This window comes from Trematomus bernacchii, unplaced genomic scaffold (genome assembly GCF_902827165.1).
Source record: "Trematomus bernacchii unplaced genomic scaffold, fTreBer1.1, whole genome shotgun sequence".
Lineage (NCBI taxonomy): Eukaryota > Metazoa > Chordata > Actinopteri > Perciformes > Nototheniidae > Trematomus > Trematomus bernacchii.
This window is the reverse complement of record NW_022987513.1, coordinates 2,746,337-2,765,388: the sequence shown is the minus strand read 5'-3', so window position 1 is coordinate 2,765,388 and position 19,052 is coordinate 2,746,337. Positions and strand designations below refer to the sequence as shown.

At 40.7% G+C, this 19,052-nt stretch overlaps 1 protein-coding gene across 9 annotated transcripts in view; it reads left to right on the top strand.

Annotated features, from left to right (window-relative positions):
* msi2b (musashi RNA-binding protein 2b) overlaps positions 1 to 19,052 on the top strand; it is a 264,521-nt gene that overhangs the window by 73,143 nt on the left and 172,326 nt on the right. For all 9 annotated transcript variants that reach the window (XM_034152830.1, XM_034152854.1, XM_034152822.1 and 6 more), the window contains one exon: positions 9,862 to 9,954. In XM_034152830.1, the coding sequence (XP_034008721.1) occupies positions 9,862 to 9,954 (93 nt within the window). The remainder of the gene's footprint in view (positions 1 to 9,861; positions 9,955 to 19,052) is intronic.

Genomic DNA, 19,052 nt, shown 5'->3' with positions numbered 1-19,052 from the left:
GTGTAGGTTAATATAGGAGTGGTGGCCCTGCAGCGGTGGCAATCACAGCTCTGATCAGAGCCGGGCTTCAAAGACGTCTGTGCAAGTTGAAGCCAGAGTTATCATTAGCTTCTGCCCTGTGCTTGACAGCCCTTCCCCACCCCCCAACTCCTTCTTCCTGTCTCTCTCTGCCTCTCTTAGCGCACTCATTTTCTCTCCGTGTGCTACTGTAATCCCGGGTCTGGCTACTTGGGCCTGTCACTCCACATTTGCACTAAGCATCTTTCCTTCTCTCATCTCCTTTGCCCTAATTGTATTGTAATAAGCAATTACAGATCTATTTATGCACACTAGAGCCGAGATTGGGCCACTTTCGCTTAAAAGGGCATGCAGGGGAGTGGACCGGCCCCTCACCCTCAACTTGTAGCTGCAGGACAAAGAACGCTGCTGCTAATCGCTCAGCTTTTTCTCACTGATGATCTAATCCTGCTTTACTATCTCGCTCTTTTGCTCCCATTTTCTACCGTGCGCCCTCCAAAGCAAAAGTGATCGCGCTGTTGTTTGTTGTTTATCGGCTGTGTTTTCTTTTTGTGAGTCAGATCTAGTGATGCAAATGAGCAGAGGCACTGTTTACCTGGACTGGCCATGTTTTCCCTCTGTGTGTGTGTGTGTGTGTGCCTGCACAGTGTCTAAGGCTTTGATCAGACTACATTGCATTGACAGATGATTTCTGGTGCTTTCTGGTTGCCTATGAACGAGATCTGAATGCCAGTAATTATATCCTCCTCTCTAGAACGATAACAATCGTGGCTTATACAACAAAGTGCGATGGCTTTTTTCTCTCCGTCCCATTATTTTTAGGTATGAGAAATGACATAGAAATCCCCTGCCTGCACCCCCACCCCACCCCGTCTGGGGCTCTGTGTTTACAGCTGTTTGTGTTAGAGGTGGGGGCCATGATAAAGGCTTACACATTGTAATTGTGTGTGTGTGTGTGTGTGTGTGTGTGTGTGTGTGTGTGTGTGTGTGTGTGTGTGTGTGTGTGTGTGTGTGTGTGTGTGTGTGTGTGTGTGTGTGTGTGTGTGTGTGTGTGTGTGTGTGTGTGTGTGTGTGTGTGTGTGTGTGTGTGGTGTGTGTGTGTGTGTGTGTGTGTGTGTGTGTGTGTGTGTGTGTGTGTGTGTGTGTGTGTGTGTGTGTGTGTGTGTGTGTGTGTGTGTGTGTGTGTGTGTGTGTGTGTGTGTGTGTGTGTGTGTGTGTGTGTGTGTGTGTGTGTGTGTGTGTGTGTGTGTGTGTGTGTGTGTGTGTGTGTGTGTGTGTGTGTGTGTGTGTGTGTGTGTGTGTGTGTGTGTGTGTGTGTGTGTGTGTCAGTCAAATCTGCAGTCAGGAAATGAGGAAAGAACAATGCGAGCAAGGTGGAAGTGTTAGCTTTACTGATGCTGCACTCTTATTTGTATATTTCTTTAGGTGTCATATAAAGTCATAAATGGAAAATGTTATGTTTAGTTTTAACCAAAGGCAGCGGTTTTTGATTGCAAACACATTTTGATCTGTGATTGTTTAGCTTTGCGTTATTTCTTATCATTTAATACCTTATGTATTTGATGGAATACACAATAAACGTGTATCTTGATATCAACATGTGCTCTCTAAAAAAACCTGCCTGTTCACCACTCGGAGGTGGCTGGCTCTGTTGTGATTGGTCAACAGCTAAGAGACCTCCCGCCCCTTAGCCTATCATGTACAATGTGTTGGAGCGCTAGCCAATAGCAGTGCGAGTGATGTCACTATGTCGCGGAAGAACCATTAACTGAACTTATTGACATTAAAGGCCATTTCTACTGATCATAATTCTATTATTGAGGTATACTAAAATAAATGTATATTGTGCAATTTTCCAAACTCATACAGCATCTCTGTATAGTATGTGTATTCACTCTCTGTCCTAAACGGCTTGTTGGAGCTCCTGCCCCCCCCCTCCCTGTGAGCCCAGTGGCCGTCTGCGAGACAGCGAGACACAGCGACACCTAGCGCGAAACACACACACACACGCAGCCTGGCTGGGAGTTTGTGTGTGTGCCCAGGCTGAGTTCCGCGGTGTCTCGCTGTCTCGCCGACCCCACACCAGTGAGCCAGCTCACAGTGTCCCGCTCCTTGCATCAGGGAGCCTCGCAACGTCCTGCCGAGTGTGTGTGTGTGTGTGTGAGGAAGTTCGCGGATTGGTCCAAACGTAACGACTCCGAGGACGTTACGTTACGTCACTATACCAGAAATATGTCACTATACCCAAGAAGTAAACAATGGAAAAAGAGAAATGTCCAACGAGGCGTTCTGGGGCAGCATAGACAGGTCTTTTCTGTGTTAGAGTTTTACTCGCTACAGGGCGTACTTTGAGGGTTTGTGACTCTGCACACCGTTTACATGCAGAAAAAGCTACATAACACACAAGGGGACGGGTAATAACCGGAAAAGCATGACATGGGACCTTTAAGACATTGGGCCAAAGGTAACAATATATCTTTAGGGTTTGTTGATCTACTAGAATTGACCATACATCATTTATAAATGATATGTATAACCACACACCCTAACAATACAAACAATACAAACTCTTTTTTCATTCATTAAAATGAAGTCTGTCTGGATGTGGATATTTTTAGAACAAGCCACAGCACGTCCGGCATAGAGACATCTGTGCCTGTGTTTTATTTGACTAAAGCTAGGTCCAAAGTAAAAAAGAGAAAAAGATGAATTATAAAGTTGCTCACCAACCAAAGGAGAGCAGCAATGCAAAACCTGTTCTTTTTCACACGGCTTGACTTTTCTGTTTCCCTTTGTGGCCTCCTGACTTTTAATGGCTCACAGCAGCACCAGTCCACTGTAATGTGATTAAAGCAGCCAGAAAAAGCTTCTTATTAAGTAAACCGGTATTATTCAAAAGTGTTAACATACATCTCCCGCATTTAGTTTTTCTTAATTCAGTCCATCACTTGTTTTTTGCTGAAGAGATGACATTTAGCTATTTAGGTATTATTTCCTCACAGATGGCCCCCTTTTTGTTGGATGAATACACACTTGCAGTTCTGAAAGTGTCTTTTTTCACTCAATATTCCAAGTTCAGCAGCAGAAACCTTTAGTTTTTTGCTCCACTGCTTTCCAGACATGTGCAACACACGTCAAAACAGGCACTTTTATGCAAATGAGGTGAGCCGAGGCTGGGCTCATTTACATCTGCAGGCTGAATAAATATCCCGCTAAATTTTAAAAGAAAATGTGCAAAAGTTTTCTCCCCTGATGGTTATTTTGCGACATGCTGTTTGAGGGATCTTTTTGAATTTGATAATGCAATTTTGTACATGTAATAACAACGACGCTAATAAAAAATAACCCATTCTAGAAGAAAAAGGCATAGAAAAAGGTGAAGACACTGATCTATAATCTAATAATTAAGATTTTTCACTCTACTCTGAGCGTAATTGGTTTCAGTTTACAACTTTTCCAGTAAAAGCATTACATGTCTTTGTTACCATCTGTCTGCCATTGCCATGCCATTCTCAATGGAATTGAAACGACAACATGCTTAGAGCGATCAGAGCTGGAATTTCCAAATTTGCATAAATATGTTACACATTTCTTCCTTACACTGCCTGCTTTGCTCTTATTTTTCATATCCTTTCAAACAGTGTTCAGATCCCATTTGGGGAGTTTACATTCACATTTTGTCTTTGCAGTGTCGGCTCTGCATGCATGTTCAAAACACTAATGGATTTTTTAAGGTGCTACATAGAGGCTCTTTGAAATTGCCACAGGTAGAAGTCCTAAAATGTCTCCAAAAAACAAATCCAATATATCCTGCAATACTAGCTACAGGCTTATCTTTTATACTCTAACACAGCAGCCCACTCTTTTAACACAAGAACAAACCAGGAGCTCAATATTCTAAAATATTGCAATGGGGTGAATTTAAAGACATGTACACACGCACACGCACACGCACAAGCACACGCACACGCACACGCACACACACTAACACAAATCCGACAATAGATCGGTTTTCTCAAAGTGATTCAACATGGTCATGAGTGACTTTGATAATAACCATCCTGAAAAAACGAATAAGAATACTCCCAAATGTGCTATTTCAGGTGATGGTAGCCACACTGCAGGTAGCAAAACATTTATAAGAATGTTTGCAAGCTGTTCTGTCTATGAATACTTTACAAAATAATTATAATGTTATGTAATAAAAAAAGTTATGTAGGTAAAAAGATTCTGTTACAAACATTTGTTACTACTCAAAGACAGCCTTTTGAAGATTTGTCAAGAACAGAAAATAGACACAAATAAGTAAACGATTAATAAGGAAATGGTGATCGTCAGTTGTGTCCTATTCATTTACATTATTGAAAAAGTCAATGTTTGCTGCTACTTTTTGCCATGATAAACACTTTTCACCAGTCTGGCTAATAACTCTGTTGTTTCTGGAGCTCCTCTTAAAAACTAAGGCATAGGGTTAACACACCCTAATCTTAACTTCTTAAGTCCTTCAGTATGGTGTCTTTCTTTTGAACAAATACAAACAAATCTTATTTTCTCCATTTGTATATCCTTTTGCCATACCCCACAGCATTGCAGGGTGTGACAGAACAGTACATGTTTCTTCGGTGGACAGTTTGAAGAATGCAGTTACAAAGTTACAAGTTTTATGATTTTTTTTTTGTGAGAGTTGTGAATGAATCAAACAGCTCAGGGGATGTACTGTCAGTTTTGGGCGTCACATCCTTCCTTGCTACTCCCTGTGATGTCAGCAACTGTTAAGTGTGTGTGTGCGTGAGAGTGTGTGCGTGCTGCATGATAAAAGTAAGATATTACATTTGATGGAAAGCAGTCATTTTATGAACTCTGTGACATTATTTATATGAGCTGAATGTATTTTCATCATGTGGACTTAATGGAGAAATGAAGACAACACAAATGTTTCTTAAATGAAGGTGTGATGCCACATCTATAGAGGTAAAAAGGGATAATGTGCCGCCATTAGAGTCATTCCCCTGCTGAAATGAATCATTGAACATTTCGACAAGCCATTACATTTTTTTGTCTGTCACTTTTGAGATCTGTCTAGAACGCTTAAATAATTGTACACAGTGGAACCAAACGGGAACATTAAAACATGGAATATATGTTGTAACCTTAAGCCCTTAATGTTTTTTAATTTATGATTTTTTTAAACCTAACTTTTCATGATTATAAGGAGAAAATCTATTTTCCAGAATGGCAGGTGACACGTCTGCCATAGCCAACTTTACGCTGTATTTGGGTATTGAAAAATCCCTTAAACACTGACCAATCCGAGCAGAGTTTTGTTTTTGTGAGGTTCCTTAAAGAGACAGGTGCTAAAATAGAGTCTTTCAGACATTGGGTGAATACAAGCATATACAGACGGACAGTATGAGAAAAGTAGAGTGTTATTTAAAGCATTAAAGCATAAAAAAACATCTCTTAGTAGAAACCATAAATACAATAATGAACCTGTTAATGGGCATCATATGTGTCCTTTAAGTGACGAGCAGCATGACATCTGTAGCTTTTTTCTTCATAGAAAATATGTTTTTTTCTAGGGGATGTATGTGTTGTCGTTTTGTTCGGTCTGTCCTTGTTAGAAACGGCAACAGGTGTCTGTAAGAGTGCAGCAGATGCTTTTTACATTTTCTTCCTGATCCTCTATGTATCTGCTGCACGGCTTCTCCTCGGTAATGCACTAGGGCAGTAATTGTTGCGCACACAGCATCACGTCCTCAAGATATTAGAAACCCATTCATGTGTAAGCACACGCACTCTCAATCATGCACAATCATAACTCTTCTTACTGTCTCTTAGGGGGGTGTAAAAATAACTGAATGTTTGAAATTGGGTTAAAGGAAAAACTGGGTTGAAGAGTGGTCCATTTTTAAATCTGTCCGCTTGAATTGAAATCTTGTCAAAAAGGATTTTTAAAGTAATACCAGAGCCTCAAAAATCAGAACAAATGTTGGAAGGCAAGTGATTAATGCAAATGTTCTATTAGATGTAATTGCAAGAAGATGCATTTGTTAAAGTGTAAAATGATCTGTGTCAAATTAGATTCTATTCCAAGGTCATCTCTTCCAACCAACTTGGTTATGTAGTTGACCAAATTAAAATAACAGCAGTCTATTTAAGTAATCAGGGAATAGCTTTCATATTTTGTGTTGGTTAAAATGCATTAAAACTTTATTTTTGTTTGAGGAACACTTTAGTAAGCTTTCGCACCAGATGGTATAACCATAACCATTAAGGGACACAATAAAAGGCTTTGTGGCTTGTCAGTCACCATGGAGAGAAAAATAGAGAAGGTAATTGTGTTGTACCATGGCTCAAGCAATCCCATCAGCCATTGGGCAGACATGTCAAAGTATAAAGACAGGGGCTGAAAACTTGACTGGTTGTAGGCTGATGGAACAACACCGAAAAATGGCCGGGGACTTGGTGGCCCAGAAGGGAAGCAAGACAAACAGCTGATGTAGAGAGGCAAGCAGAGATGAACATTTACTTTTTTTTTTCTTACCTAGATTGGCAATGATAAAAGTGAGTGATGTTGATAAATAGTCGCACAGCCATTTTATCAGCAGCTGTCTGGCTTGGGGTTGCCGGAGGCGGCATCCAAGGCTGATAACCTCTGTGGCCTGAGGCATGATGTTGGGAAGGGGAGGAGGAGGAGGACGGGGGGCAGTATGATGCAGCTTCTGGCTCTTGGCCAGTCTATAACCCTAAACTGGTCAGTTGAAATCATGCATGTCCACCAGTATCTGTCAAACATTGCAAAGTAGTACAAAAAACTGCATCATCTCCCATAAGCTTCACTGAGAGCCTGTAATGCTCATTACACACAGCAGGAAATAGTGTTATATTTATGAAAAATGTAGGCAATTTAGTAACCTATGATGAGTCGGTTTAAAAGAAAAATCATCCTAACTAGAGGTCTCAAAAATTGACCAAAACAAAAATGCATATCCTCTATAAGTAAATCTTTTGAGTTATATTAATTTTAAGATGGGATATCTGTGCAAAACAGTTGAAACCACACAAACAAACGTACACACATGCACAGGGCCCGTTGCCGCGGAGCTTGTGTGTCCATCTGTGCAGCCCTTAGAACGAATGAAGGAGCAGGCGAGAGTGCGGGCAAATGGGTATTTAAAATGTTTCAACTCAAAATTGAAGCATCCTTGGTCGTCCTTTAAAAGACCAGCGATCAAGTTATTTGAAACGCAAATCAACTGATAACAGTCCAATCAATCTGAGGACCATCCTGACCAATATGGGGCAATAGAGTTCAGAATAGCTTACAGAAAAAACATATAGAAGGCAACACATAATCAATGACATTTCACCACCTGTAAATAAACACAGTGCTCTTCAAAATGTGTTGCAAAAGCGAATTGAGTCAATAGAATGACAGATACAAATGAATTGGGCTTTTGTTTTTGTGTCATTTTGCCTTCATTTCTTAAAAAAATGTACAGTTTAATGGGAGTTGATACATCAAGGGCAAACTAAACCAAAACTGACATTCGTAATCGTAACAAAAACATCTTGTTTTTCTGGACACTTCCCATTTTACGGCATCTCAGACCAAGCCTGACACACTTGTCACAGCTTTCCTCCATCAAAGCCGCACTCTGTCTACCTCAAGAGGGCTTTAACAGCTGTGATTTGAGGTGATCATTACCATGGTTACCAATACCATGACCATTACCAGTTTGGCTAACAGTTAGCATTTGAAATATGCTCACTTATTAGCGAGTCATACAATATTCCCAGTGTGTATTGCTCAGTGTAATTTCCACCTACAGTTTATTGATTGTCAGAATGCCATTGCTAATGACCTTAAACACTGTATTTGCATATTTCAACTTTGGCCCATTTCACATTTTCAGTGTAATGAAAGATCCATGCTTATATTTGTACGGATTTCTAGAATAAACTCTTGCTGTTTCCTTTTGTGATTTAGTGTTCGTATTGCACTTACACATATTTCCAGCAATTTAGCCCTGAAGTACATGCTGAGCTTCTCTCTGTTATTCGTGTTTAAATTGTAGTTATACATTTAAACTACTGAATAAATGTAGACCACTAAAATGTGTTAGTACATTTCTTTGTCGTCTTAATGACATTTTCTGGTTAAACAATATAATATAATGAGAAAAACATAGAAGATCACAGAAGCAAGAATCCGGCCCATGAGTGGGAGGCTGTGTGCATATGTGCAGGCGATGTGCCTGTGAGACTGTGTGCACCTGGAAAGCACTTGACAGATGGTTACTTCAGCTCCAGCTGAATGTAGCTTCTTTTCTCTCAGCGTTAAGCCTCTTTCATAGATTGAAAATGTTTCGGTCAGCATTTTGATCAAGGTAGACTCTTTCAACCTTCTTTCAAAGTTTGCTGTGCATCTCTGGAGTATGTTTATCCTGCCCCGGCCATTTATTTTTCTTTGATTCTCATTCTTGCCAGCTGAGTGAGATCAGAGCTGTGACTCTCTGCTGCCTTTTTATGCTCCTTTTTTGTTTGTCACTAAGATTACAGAGCAGTGCGCCAGAAATCATTATATGCCACGTTGTGTCAGTAAATACTGTAGCATAGATTTAAATGGAGACAGTAAGGATTGCCTATGGTAAACGGTGCTTCTGGCTCTTGTCCATCAAACCTCCCCCGTGGTAAAGTTGCCCATATGGAATGTGTAAATTAGCCTGGAATCGCACAAACAATCATTACATTCCTGTCCTTATTATTTATTTACTGATATCCCAGGGTTCATGATACTACAGATTGTCGTGACCATTTGGGCAAGTTGTGAGGTAATCAGCCTGATTGCTGTAAACATATACATACTGAGCTCAACATAATGCGTAATGCAGAATGCACCATCAATGCTAGGACTACATGAAGGGGTGGACAATTCCAAGTTGATTTGGGATTTATAAATAAAACTGCACACTGGCAGGCATACACACGTCTTTTTCAATTCAGAATATTTTTTGGCATACATGTATTTCCTCATTTGTATGTGTGCAAACATTTAGTGTTGATTATGAGACCCCAGACCATCAGTTAAGATTATTACTGTACCATTTAGAGCCATAACCTCACCCTGTGAAAATCCTGTTTCAGAGGTCTGACTTTAAGAAAAGATTGTTGCTACCATTTCATTAATTCAGCTTCATTTTTAATCGTGTGCAAAATAGAAATAGTGCCTCGCAGATTTTACACTGACAGCGGTGTTGAAGTGTTACTGTATTTCCCTGAGAAATTGTCCTACTAAATTTAGCATGTGCTCTCAGCAGCAGATGTTCGTGCCCTTTTTGATGCCGTGGGTAATAATCCTTAATATTCTTTCTGTTTGAAACTAAATGAGGCTTTAATGCACTCTGATTCCATCTTCCAGCACTCATTAATTGTTTTGCTTTTTCGGAAGTCCATCAATTATTTCTTTTTTTTTAAGTGTTGCTAAAATGAAAAAAAAAACTTTTGGGATGATATGCATGTCTTCCATTCTGTGACGGTCTGTTTTGCTTAGAGCTTCCGTCGGAAATGTCCCAGTGATGGGAAATTCACAGAACTGCTATGTGTAGCCAAGAGTAATTTTCCTGCCAATACCTTCAGTATTTGTGACCTTGCTATAATACGAGAGTGTTTTTGAAAATGTTTCGTGTGAATCTGTTTATTCCTGTTCAGCAACAATGTGTCCTCACTCCCTCATATCACAGGTGCTGCTCACTCAGTGCGTTTGAAGCCTCATTAAAGGTGTTGTGCAATGCATTTGAAGCCTCATTGCTAATCCTCTCCTCTCGCCCTTTTTTGTTCCAGATGGTCACAAGAACAAAGAAAATATTTGTGGGTGGCTTGTCAGCCAATACAGTAGTGGAAGATGTGAAGCAGTATTTTGAACAGTTCGGGAAGGTAAGACAGTTTCATTATTATTTCTCCTGCAAAGTGTTGTCACACTATCCAACATTTCAGCTCTCTTTGACACAATTGCAATGTACACATGACATTTATATCATCATTAAGAGTGACATATGCTAACCTGATAATTACACAGTCTGTGCCCACTGTCACTCTGGTGTGATTTTAGACCCAACACTCAGATCGTTACAGCAATCATGAATTTGAGCATTAAAAGGGACATATATAATATTATTTCCAGTGCTAGTGTGTATACATTTGGGTATACCCCCCCTGTATCTTAATTACTTCCAATAAAGGCTTGAGAACTACCATTGCAAAGGTGCAATATACTTTATTTTTCTTGCAAGCCAATCACATCAAACTGGGCTTTTTCCTGAGGGGTTCTTAAATGGGCCTTATTATGCTAATTTTAGCTTAATATTTGTATTATCTGCCTCTACTGTGACATTATTTAATGTTCAAAAAGCTCTCTATTTTTCTCACACTGCCTGTGCTGCAGCACCTCTTTTCACCCTCTGTCTGAAAGCAGAGCCCAGTCTGCTCTGATTGGTTAGCTGGCCGGCTCTGTTGTGATTGGTCAACCGCTTAGAGACGTCCAGCCACTTAGCCTATCACGTACAATGTGTTGGAGCACTAGCCAATAGAAGCACATTCTCACATAGTGATGTCACTGTGTTCCTGAATGAAACAAAGTAGTGAGTCCAATGGATGCATTTCCAGCAGGGGGGGGATCTCCCTTAACGGAGACCCTTTAACCCTTTAAAGGGACAGGAGCTAAAACAGAGCATTCAGACAGTAGGTGAATACAGTTATACTCAGACTGACACTGTGAGAAAAATTCTGTTTTTCTTTTACATTAAAGCATGTAAATATGTTTAACTAGGAACCCAAAATACGAGTATGAACCAGAAAAGGAGCATTATATGTCTCCTTTATAAGAAGCCAGCAGCAGCAGTTTGGCTCCTTTCCTGACAATGAGACAAATAAATCTCTATATTGTGACAAGCAAACAACAGAAGATATGGCAATAGCTTCACACTGCCCACCATGCCTGGTCAACAACATGCATTTTGCTCACAGAGCAAACAAGCAATGACAAGCAAATGCCATAACCAAACCGTCCTCTGTTAAAAAACAACCAAAAAATAGCGTTTATTTTCTCATCTATGGTAGTATGGCATTGAAATGAAATATAAAAACAAGGGATACGAAGTTTTGATATTGTGGCAACATTATCCCGGTGTGGTCTGAATGAAACCTAGACGGTTAATTCAGCAGAGACTCATATTCAGCTGTTTGTTCCTGTCTGCTGCAGCAGTTTCTACACGCTGTTCTCATGAACACCACCCCCAGCAGAGCGGAGGGAGGCACATATGCACACAAGGACACACACACACACACGCACATGCACATGCACATGCACATGCACACACACACACTCTTGAGCTCATGCACACGCACACACACAAACATGGTTTGATACAGTGGCAGCATTTCACAGATAATGTCCCCACACTGAGCGGAGATCCATTTCCCTCATGTCATATTCCACATCAGTCAAGGTCACCTTCAGCTCATACAGTCCCTGTAACATCAGCACTTGACCTTGAGTTTAAACAATTTCACTGAGGATGGATTTTTTCACAGGCACATAATGTACCATGTCCTGAAGGAGACAAACGAGCTGTTGTAGATTAATAGAAACTATATATATATAGATATATTTTTTGATCAGAGAGAGTATGTTACCAGCTCTCCCCTTTTAAAGCCCTGCGTTATTTTCTCGACTTAAAGTGAGCAAGGTGAAGGACTTTGTTTTGCTCTTTATCTGCAGAAGTGGCTTTAAAGACCGCGCCATGGCCTGGTCTGCCGTTCCAAATAAAGATGGCTTATTTGCACAATAGAACGCGGCAAGCAAATATCCAGCGCGACTTTGCAATCAATGGATCTGAGAAAGGGCTCGAAATGATTTTCGACTTGATTGAATGACATAATTGACTTGATTATACAAAGTTTTTTCCTCCTCGAGGAATCCTCAAATGCTTAGGAGGAAACAAACAAATCAGACTGATTGAGCGAGATCTTGTGCATGTTTCTGTGTGTGCTTTTATAGCCTACTTGTGCATGCTCGGATGTCTCTGCAGTACTGCTCTCGCCATGCGTGAGTGTGTCAACGATTAAGTGTATTTATGTGGGTGCATGATTAGGGGTGCGCGTGTGTGTGAGCAGGTTTGAGTGTCTCCTGCAAAAAGGAAATCAGAGGAGATATTGGGAGCTGTGTGGCAGACACGATACAGAGCAAAACGAAGAATCAGTCTCTCTGTGTTTAGTGTCCTTCCTTTCTGCCTAACACATCCCGGGATTTATTAAATAACCTGCCTGTCACTGCAACCTAGCATTATCGCCACACACACACACACACCACACCACTCTGAGGACTTATCCGCAGAAGGAAAACCAATTAATTCAGTTTCCCCTCCATAGAATCTTGGTTGCAGTGTGTCTGTCTATATGTGCATGTCAAGGGGGACATTAGCCGCCATGGTTGCAGGGCAGCTAGTCATCTTATATTTCTGTTTCGCACTTATCAATCATCACGCAAGTGCGGCTTAAGGCAACGGCAAATGTTCTTCCTCTTCGGGAACAAGCCCTGATATTATTTTGCTGTGTTTCTATGTGTGTGTGCTTCGGCATAGGCCAATTAGCAGGATGTGGTCCACAGAGATGTCGGTGGTTGGGAGGCAGTGGAGGGGAAACAGCTGGTGTGCCCACAATTGGGTCACAGGTTCTGTCTGTAACCTCCACACCTCCCTCCCCACTCCAGTCCCTCCCTTCTGTCTCCATTCTGTCAGGGGGAGAGGTGGCGTTTGTTATGGGGAGAGGCTGACAGCTCTCCGGCACATCAGTCTCGGCGCCACTCTCAAAGCCGCCACCATTAGAAAAGAGCACATGCCCGAGACCCGGCACAACTTCCTCCAACATCCATTTTCTCTCCTTTTCACTCGCCTACAGTACATGCCTAAGGTGTGCATTTGAAGTGATTGTGACAGTCGTTTGAACGGAACTGAAGTGTGGTTCTGTTTGACTGATTCTAATGCATCTCAGATGGATCCCATTACCTGCCTAATAGTAGCCACATCCTGCCTTTTTTTTTTTCTCAGGCAGCACAGTGCCTTAGCCCTGCGAGCCAAATGAGACAATCTTATCAGCACTGCCTGGCCTCCCTTTATATTCAAGGACTCTTAACTGGAGGCTGCTGCTATTTCTGTCTTCCAATAAAGTGAAATGAATCAGGGTGCTGTTTGTGCAAGCATATACATTGTAAGGAAAGACAATGTTAGCCCTTGGAGATTCCAATTTGAGATTTTTTGCAATTTTGTTGCCATTTCTATCTGGTAATTCAGTTTTGGATGTTTGCAGTATTATTTGTAAGTGTTTTTTTATACAGTTACCTTTCTGTCATGGCTTATTTGTATGTGGTTTGCAAACCAAGTAGAAACCCCCAGCAAATATCTTATGACGGAAATGACAGCCCAAAATAGTTGAACATCATTAACATGCGTTAGCCGTTATACTTTGACTTTTTTTAAAAGTCTTTCACATCAGGAATTAATGACCATGAATGGTAACGTAGGGAGGCAGGTAGTCTCGACATTTTCGCTAAATCCTAAACAAAATTAGGCAAAATGCGATATCCAACTCCAAAGTAGGGGCTTTGGATCTTGTGATTGGATCTTTTCTTAAGCAACACCTTAGACTAATGTCTCTTTAACAGATGATGACGGACATGTACTTAGTACTAAAGGAATTACATTACCAATGTGAAATCTGAGGGGGTGGCGATTTCCAAATTGGATCAATCAAACCTATCATGAAACCGTCCTATGAGACTTTCTATCTCTGATGTCAAAGGTCAGGATCAGCCTGAATGGCAAATGTGAATAGTGTTTTGCAAAATACTTTTACCAGCCTAAGGATGGAGAAACTATAATCGACTAGTCTGACAGCACCTTGACCAACACAAAACAAACTTCTGTATGTCGCACGAGGTTTGGTTTAGTTGAAGCCAATGCAGGAGCACTTATAATTGTTTGGCTTATTGAAAGCTAATGTACTTGCAGGAGTCTGTATCTTCATGGTTGAATGCACTTAATTGAAGTCCCTTTTCATACATGATGATGGTTTAATCAGGTAAAACTACTTGTATTCAAACGTCAGCACCAGTGCTTTATGAACGTTTTAAAAATGTTGCATGTAAATCTCTTAGGTATTTAATGTCTTCCTTTTTTGTGATGATAATTGCCCTCTTATTTTCCAATAAATCATACACCTGTTAACAAAACAACTACCATTCTAAAATGTGTCCCTGAGGCCAGTGCTTCATTAAAGATGGGACTTAGTGTGATGACACCTTTTATACATTTGGATCTGACGTACCAGCAGAGCCCTGCCCAGGCATGAAAAGGCAGTTGAAGGCATAATTAGCTGCAGTGGTTAATGCTTCCTCATTGGTTTATTGTAATCAGCTTTTGAGTGCATCTCATAGTGCCCTTGTTTGGCTAAGCTGAAACAACTCCAGCTCACTGACTCCGTCCCCGCACTACTGTCCATCGGCTGCAGTGTGCAAGCCCGAAGCTGACTTAGTTTAATCAGAGATACTTGCTTCCATGTCACTGGGCTGCCACAATGGTCCCTTTATGTCCAGGCTGTCCTGGTTCTCATGCTCCACTGGTCCAGAGCCAGATCCTGGAGGTGGAGCTGAATGGGAGGAGGATGAGGAGGAGCTTAACCAGTTCACTGCCACTGGGCTCAGGAGGGATGAAAGGTAGACACAAAAGGTCACCGCTTCGACAGGCAAAGCAGAGTCCTAAGATGAGACAATGGTCTCAATGTTGGAAAGCAAAGAGCGATGACACCTGTTGGAGGACGTCGGACAGATATCGATAGTAGCGAGCTGTTGGACAGTGATCATTGTCAGAGAAGAGATGAGCGTCTGCATACTGTCTCTCATACTTTCACTGAGAGTAACAGATGAGAGGAAATAACAAAAGCAATGGAGAAAAAAGATCCTTGGTTAGTGCCTTGAATTTGTTCTGGGCCTTTGGTAATCTAATATCACGGCTGACATTTCGCGTGCCCTTAGATTTTCTAAATGGCAGAGATATAGCCCTGTGACCATGTGTAAAGACTGTATTAATTCATTTTGCATACCTTTCCAAGTGCTTAGGCCTTAATACATTTAGGGAAAATAAAACTGGCTCAATGGCAAATGACACCTGTGGTGATTATTACTGTAAAATATGTTCTGTGGATACTGATCTTTAAAGGACAAGATATCCAAGTACACTTTAGAAAAGGACATCAGTGAAATTAGTGTCATCATTTGTGTTTTGCATTTAAATAAGTAGTTTTGTCTTATTCGAGAATGTGGATTTAACCTACTTTTAATATCATATCTTACAAGGTGCTATTAAATCAATGATGGTGTTATCAGTTTGATTACAGAATTACATTTTATACCTTCAATGACAATGCAATAAGGCACTTACAGGGACTGTTAAACTAGATACTATGAATTAGGGATGGGAACGATTAATCGAATATTCGAATATTCAAAATTATTCAGGTATTCGAATATGAGAATATGAGTTATGAATATTTTTATTGTAATTTCTTTTCTTTTTTGGGAGGGGTGCCTAAATTGATAACATATTATCAAATGGAATAATTCAATGTATACGACAGTGCCATAGCTAAATGTGTTAGGTCTAAAGGTGTGTTTTGCTCCGCTCACCGGTCCCTCACAGCAGGCAGAGCTGCAGGTGCTGATCTCCCTCTCTCTCGCGTCCGGTTATACTTATATGTCCAAATCCATCAGATCTAGCTAGTTCTAGCTAATGATATGGCTGCTGCCCCTCCCTACACACAGATCACACAGACTCAAACCTCATCTTATGCCCAAATTCCAGCTGAGAGGGTCTTCTCTACAGCTGGCCTGATTGTGAATCGCCTCCGCACCCGCCTCTCCCCTGACCATGTAGACATGCTCATATTCTTAAACAAGAATGAGTATTGAATAGCTGCATTCTGTGCATAGGCCCTGTTATAGGTTGTTGATCTCTGTTGTAATAGGGTTATGTTACCCTAACCCGTTATGTTGTTCGTGTATGATCCCTCTTTCATTTAAAAACCAAGTTATGTTTTAAGCATGAAAGCTGTAGGCCTATAGCTGTCAACTGTTCAAACTGTGATCACCAGTTCAATACATTTGACAAATTCGACTTGGTTTCTATACTTATTTGAACATGTATTCATGTAAAACATTTTTTTTTTGTAAACATTTTTCCCACATTTTTTTCTTTTTTTTATAGGATATGTACATTTCGGTTAATCGGTTAACCGGTTGACCAATCACAACAGATACTTTGAAATTCCCATCCCTACTATGAATGTATATTGCCAAGAATCTAGCAATATAAAATCAATATCAATTCCGATATGTTGTGTTTTTGTTGATAGATTGAAGGAAACCTGTCATAAAGAACACGCCACCATTTGCTAACAATTGGAGGAAAACAGCTTATTTGTTATGGGAACAGTGAGGTCTGCATTTGCATTTATCACAGTCTCTTTAACATCCAACATCAAAGCTCTCCGTTGAATAGGCACATACACATACAGGGTGCATATCTTTACATATTAAAATATTGACAGAGTAAATTATTTCATGTTAAAATCATGCTTTTTTTTCTTGAGAAATTATAGAAAACAAACTATATTTTCTTACACCTCTTCTGGAAACTGTGAAGTGCACTTTAAATGCACTTCGGACTGAGGAGATGAATTTCTGAAGAAAGCAAAAACCCAAGTACACAATTGCGTCATGTTCATTGTCTATAAATAGCCAACCTGGCTGATTGATGCATAACAAATACACTTTCAAGCGAAAACGCGGACAGAAGCTAATCAAAAGGCCACAGTCCTTCATTCCACTTCCTATGCTAGTGCAGGTGCACATTTGCATGCCATTTACATGGCAGCTCCCAGTGACCACTACTACTCCAACGTCTCCGTGTCCATCATCTGCTGACATTCTGTGATTGTTTCCTCTCTGCTGCGACTCAGCCAATCAGTGGAGGATATAGTTTGGTCCCAGTGATTATAAGGAGTGATCAGAGCAGCAATGATGGAGCATGTGCCTTGCAGTGGAGATTTAGCCAGAGGCTTCAATCTCATTGCAGTCACTTGTAGTTAGTGACTGAGACTAGCCGTGAGAAGGGCAGAGCAATATAAATGAATTGGCTATGAATGTGGATACGGCCTCAGTGCTGCAGGGACACACGGAGAGAAAGGGCCAGTTAGACAAACTATTTCATATCCCCCTTGACCTTTATTTGCCCAGTGGCCCGGCAACATTTCCAATAGAGTAGCTTTTAAATGGCCACTGAAGAATTGAGCTGTACTATTCACATCATTTTTTTTGTCTGTGCGTGTCTGTCTTTAAAATAAGAGAGGCTGAGTGTTAAAGGAATACTTCAGCCATTAAATAACCATTTATAAATCAATACCTCACCCTGTGTTACCTATTTGTCAAGAAAACACTCCTTTTCTTACATTCTTGCACAGTGCACAAATTATAAAAAAAGTCTAGATTAATTAAAGAAAATGGGGCCGCGTTTATCAACATTTATGCTCTTTACTATTTAAAACATAAACAGTCTCAGACTTGAGCAGGTTTTTAATAGTAAAGTTTTCTTTGAGACGCATTAAACTCAATATCTACATGTATAGGGGCTGCACAATATTGTAGATAATTTCACTGATATTGATATTTTAAAGGCAATTATGACATTTTAAACTTCCTAACTAAAGCTATTGCGCAACAGGTAATTAAGGAGTGTATGTGAAAGTATATGGGCTGTTAAAATGTTTCCCCCATTAGTATCCAATTGGCATTTAAAATCATGGAATTGAACTGGTGTTGGTATTGACTCATACATTCCTGGATAACTAAGACTGCTGGTAAACACGGACCCATTTCCTTTTCTGATTCTTTATCTCTTTTTTTTTAATCTTTCTCCAATCTTTTTATTCTTTATTTTACACGCATGGAGGCATGAGAGAAACACCAAGTTGTTTCTTCAAAGTGTAAGTGGGGTGATTCATTGCTATACAATAGTCATTTTGTGGACGAAGCATGCCTTTTCTATGCCAGTGTCTTTACTGCAGGTTACTGATTTTACTTAAAGGATCAGACCTTTTACAAAAGATGGATTTTTGCCTATTGCTGATCCTTGGAAATGTCTGTCAGAAGGCCTCCTCCAACACCTAGATGCTGTGCTGTATAGGCGGCTCACAGTGAGCTGTGGATCAGTGGAGATTGACACCTTTCTGTAGGTCTGTATTCTCATCTCCCAGCTGTCCCTCCTGAAATGGCTCCCTCGGGATAAGCCGGGATTGGCTTGATTGTGTTATCGGCGACTGATCGGGTCATTGAATGATGGAATTTTGAGCCCCTGTTCTGCTTAAAGAATGAAATGTTTAAAGAAGATTGACTGTGATTGGATCAGATCCAGCACCTGCTCATAGGGTCAATCAGGTGAAGGCAGGAGGCAGCAATCTCTGCTGTGCTATTGTCACACGAATAGAGGGGGGGATTAATGTGTGTGTTGGGGTGTTGGTGGTGGATGGATGGTAGTGGGGTGGGGGTCTGGAGATGCCATTCAACAGGGAAAAGGTTGAAAAATGTCATCAGAGGAAGTGTCATGAGTAATTTGCAGCAGTCTCACCATCAAACCGGTGTGGAGGTGGACGCCTCCACCTTCACGCCTCCACTTCAGCCTTGTAAACTGCAATCTGGTCTTCAGGGAATTCCATGTGGAAGACCACTCTGGTAGGAATCATGATTCAAAGAAGGGTTTATTTCCCAGATGGATAGGAAATATGTATTGGTATAGCTATATGTATGTCCTACGGATTGGCATGGAATAAAGGGTTTAAAGGATAGGAGCGTGGCAAAACATCGCAAGCAAGATCCAGGGGAATGCTTTGAGAAATACTGCATTTTAGCATGATAAGCAAGATCATTC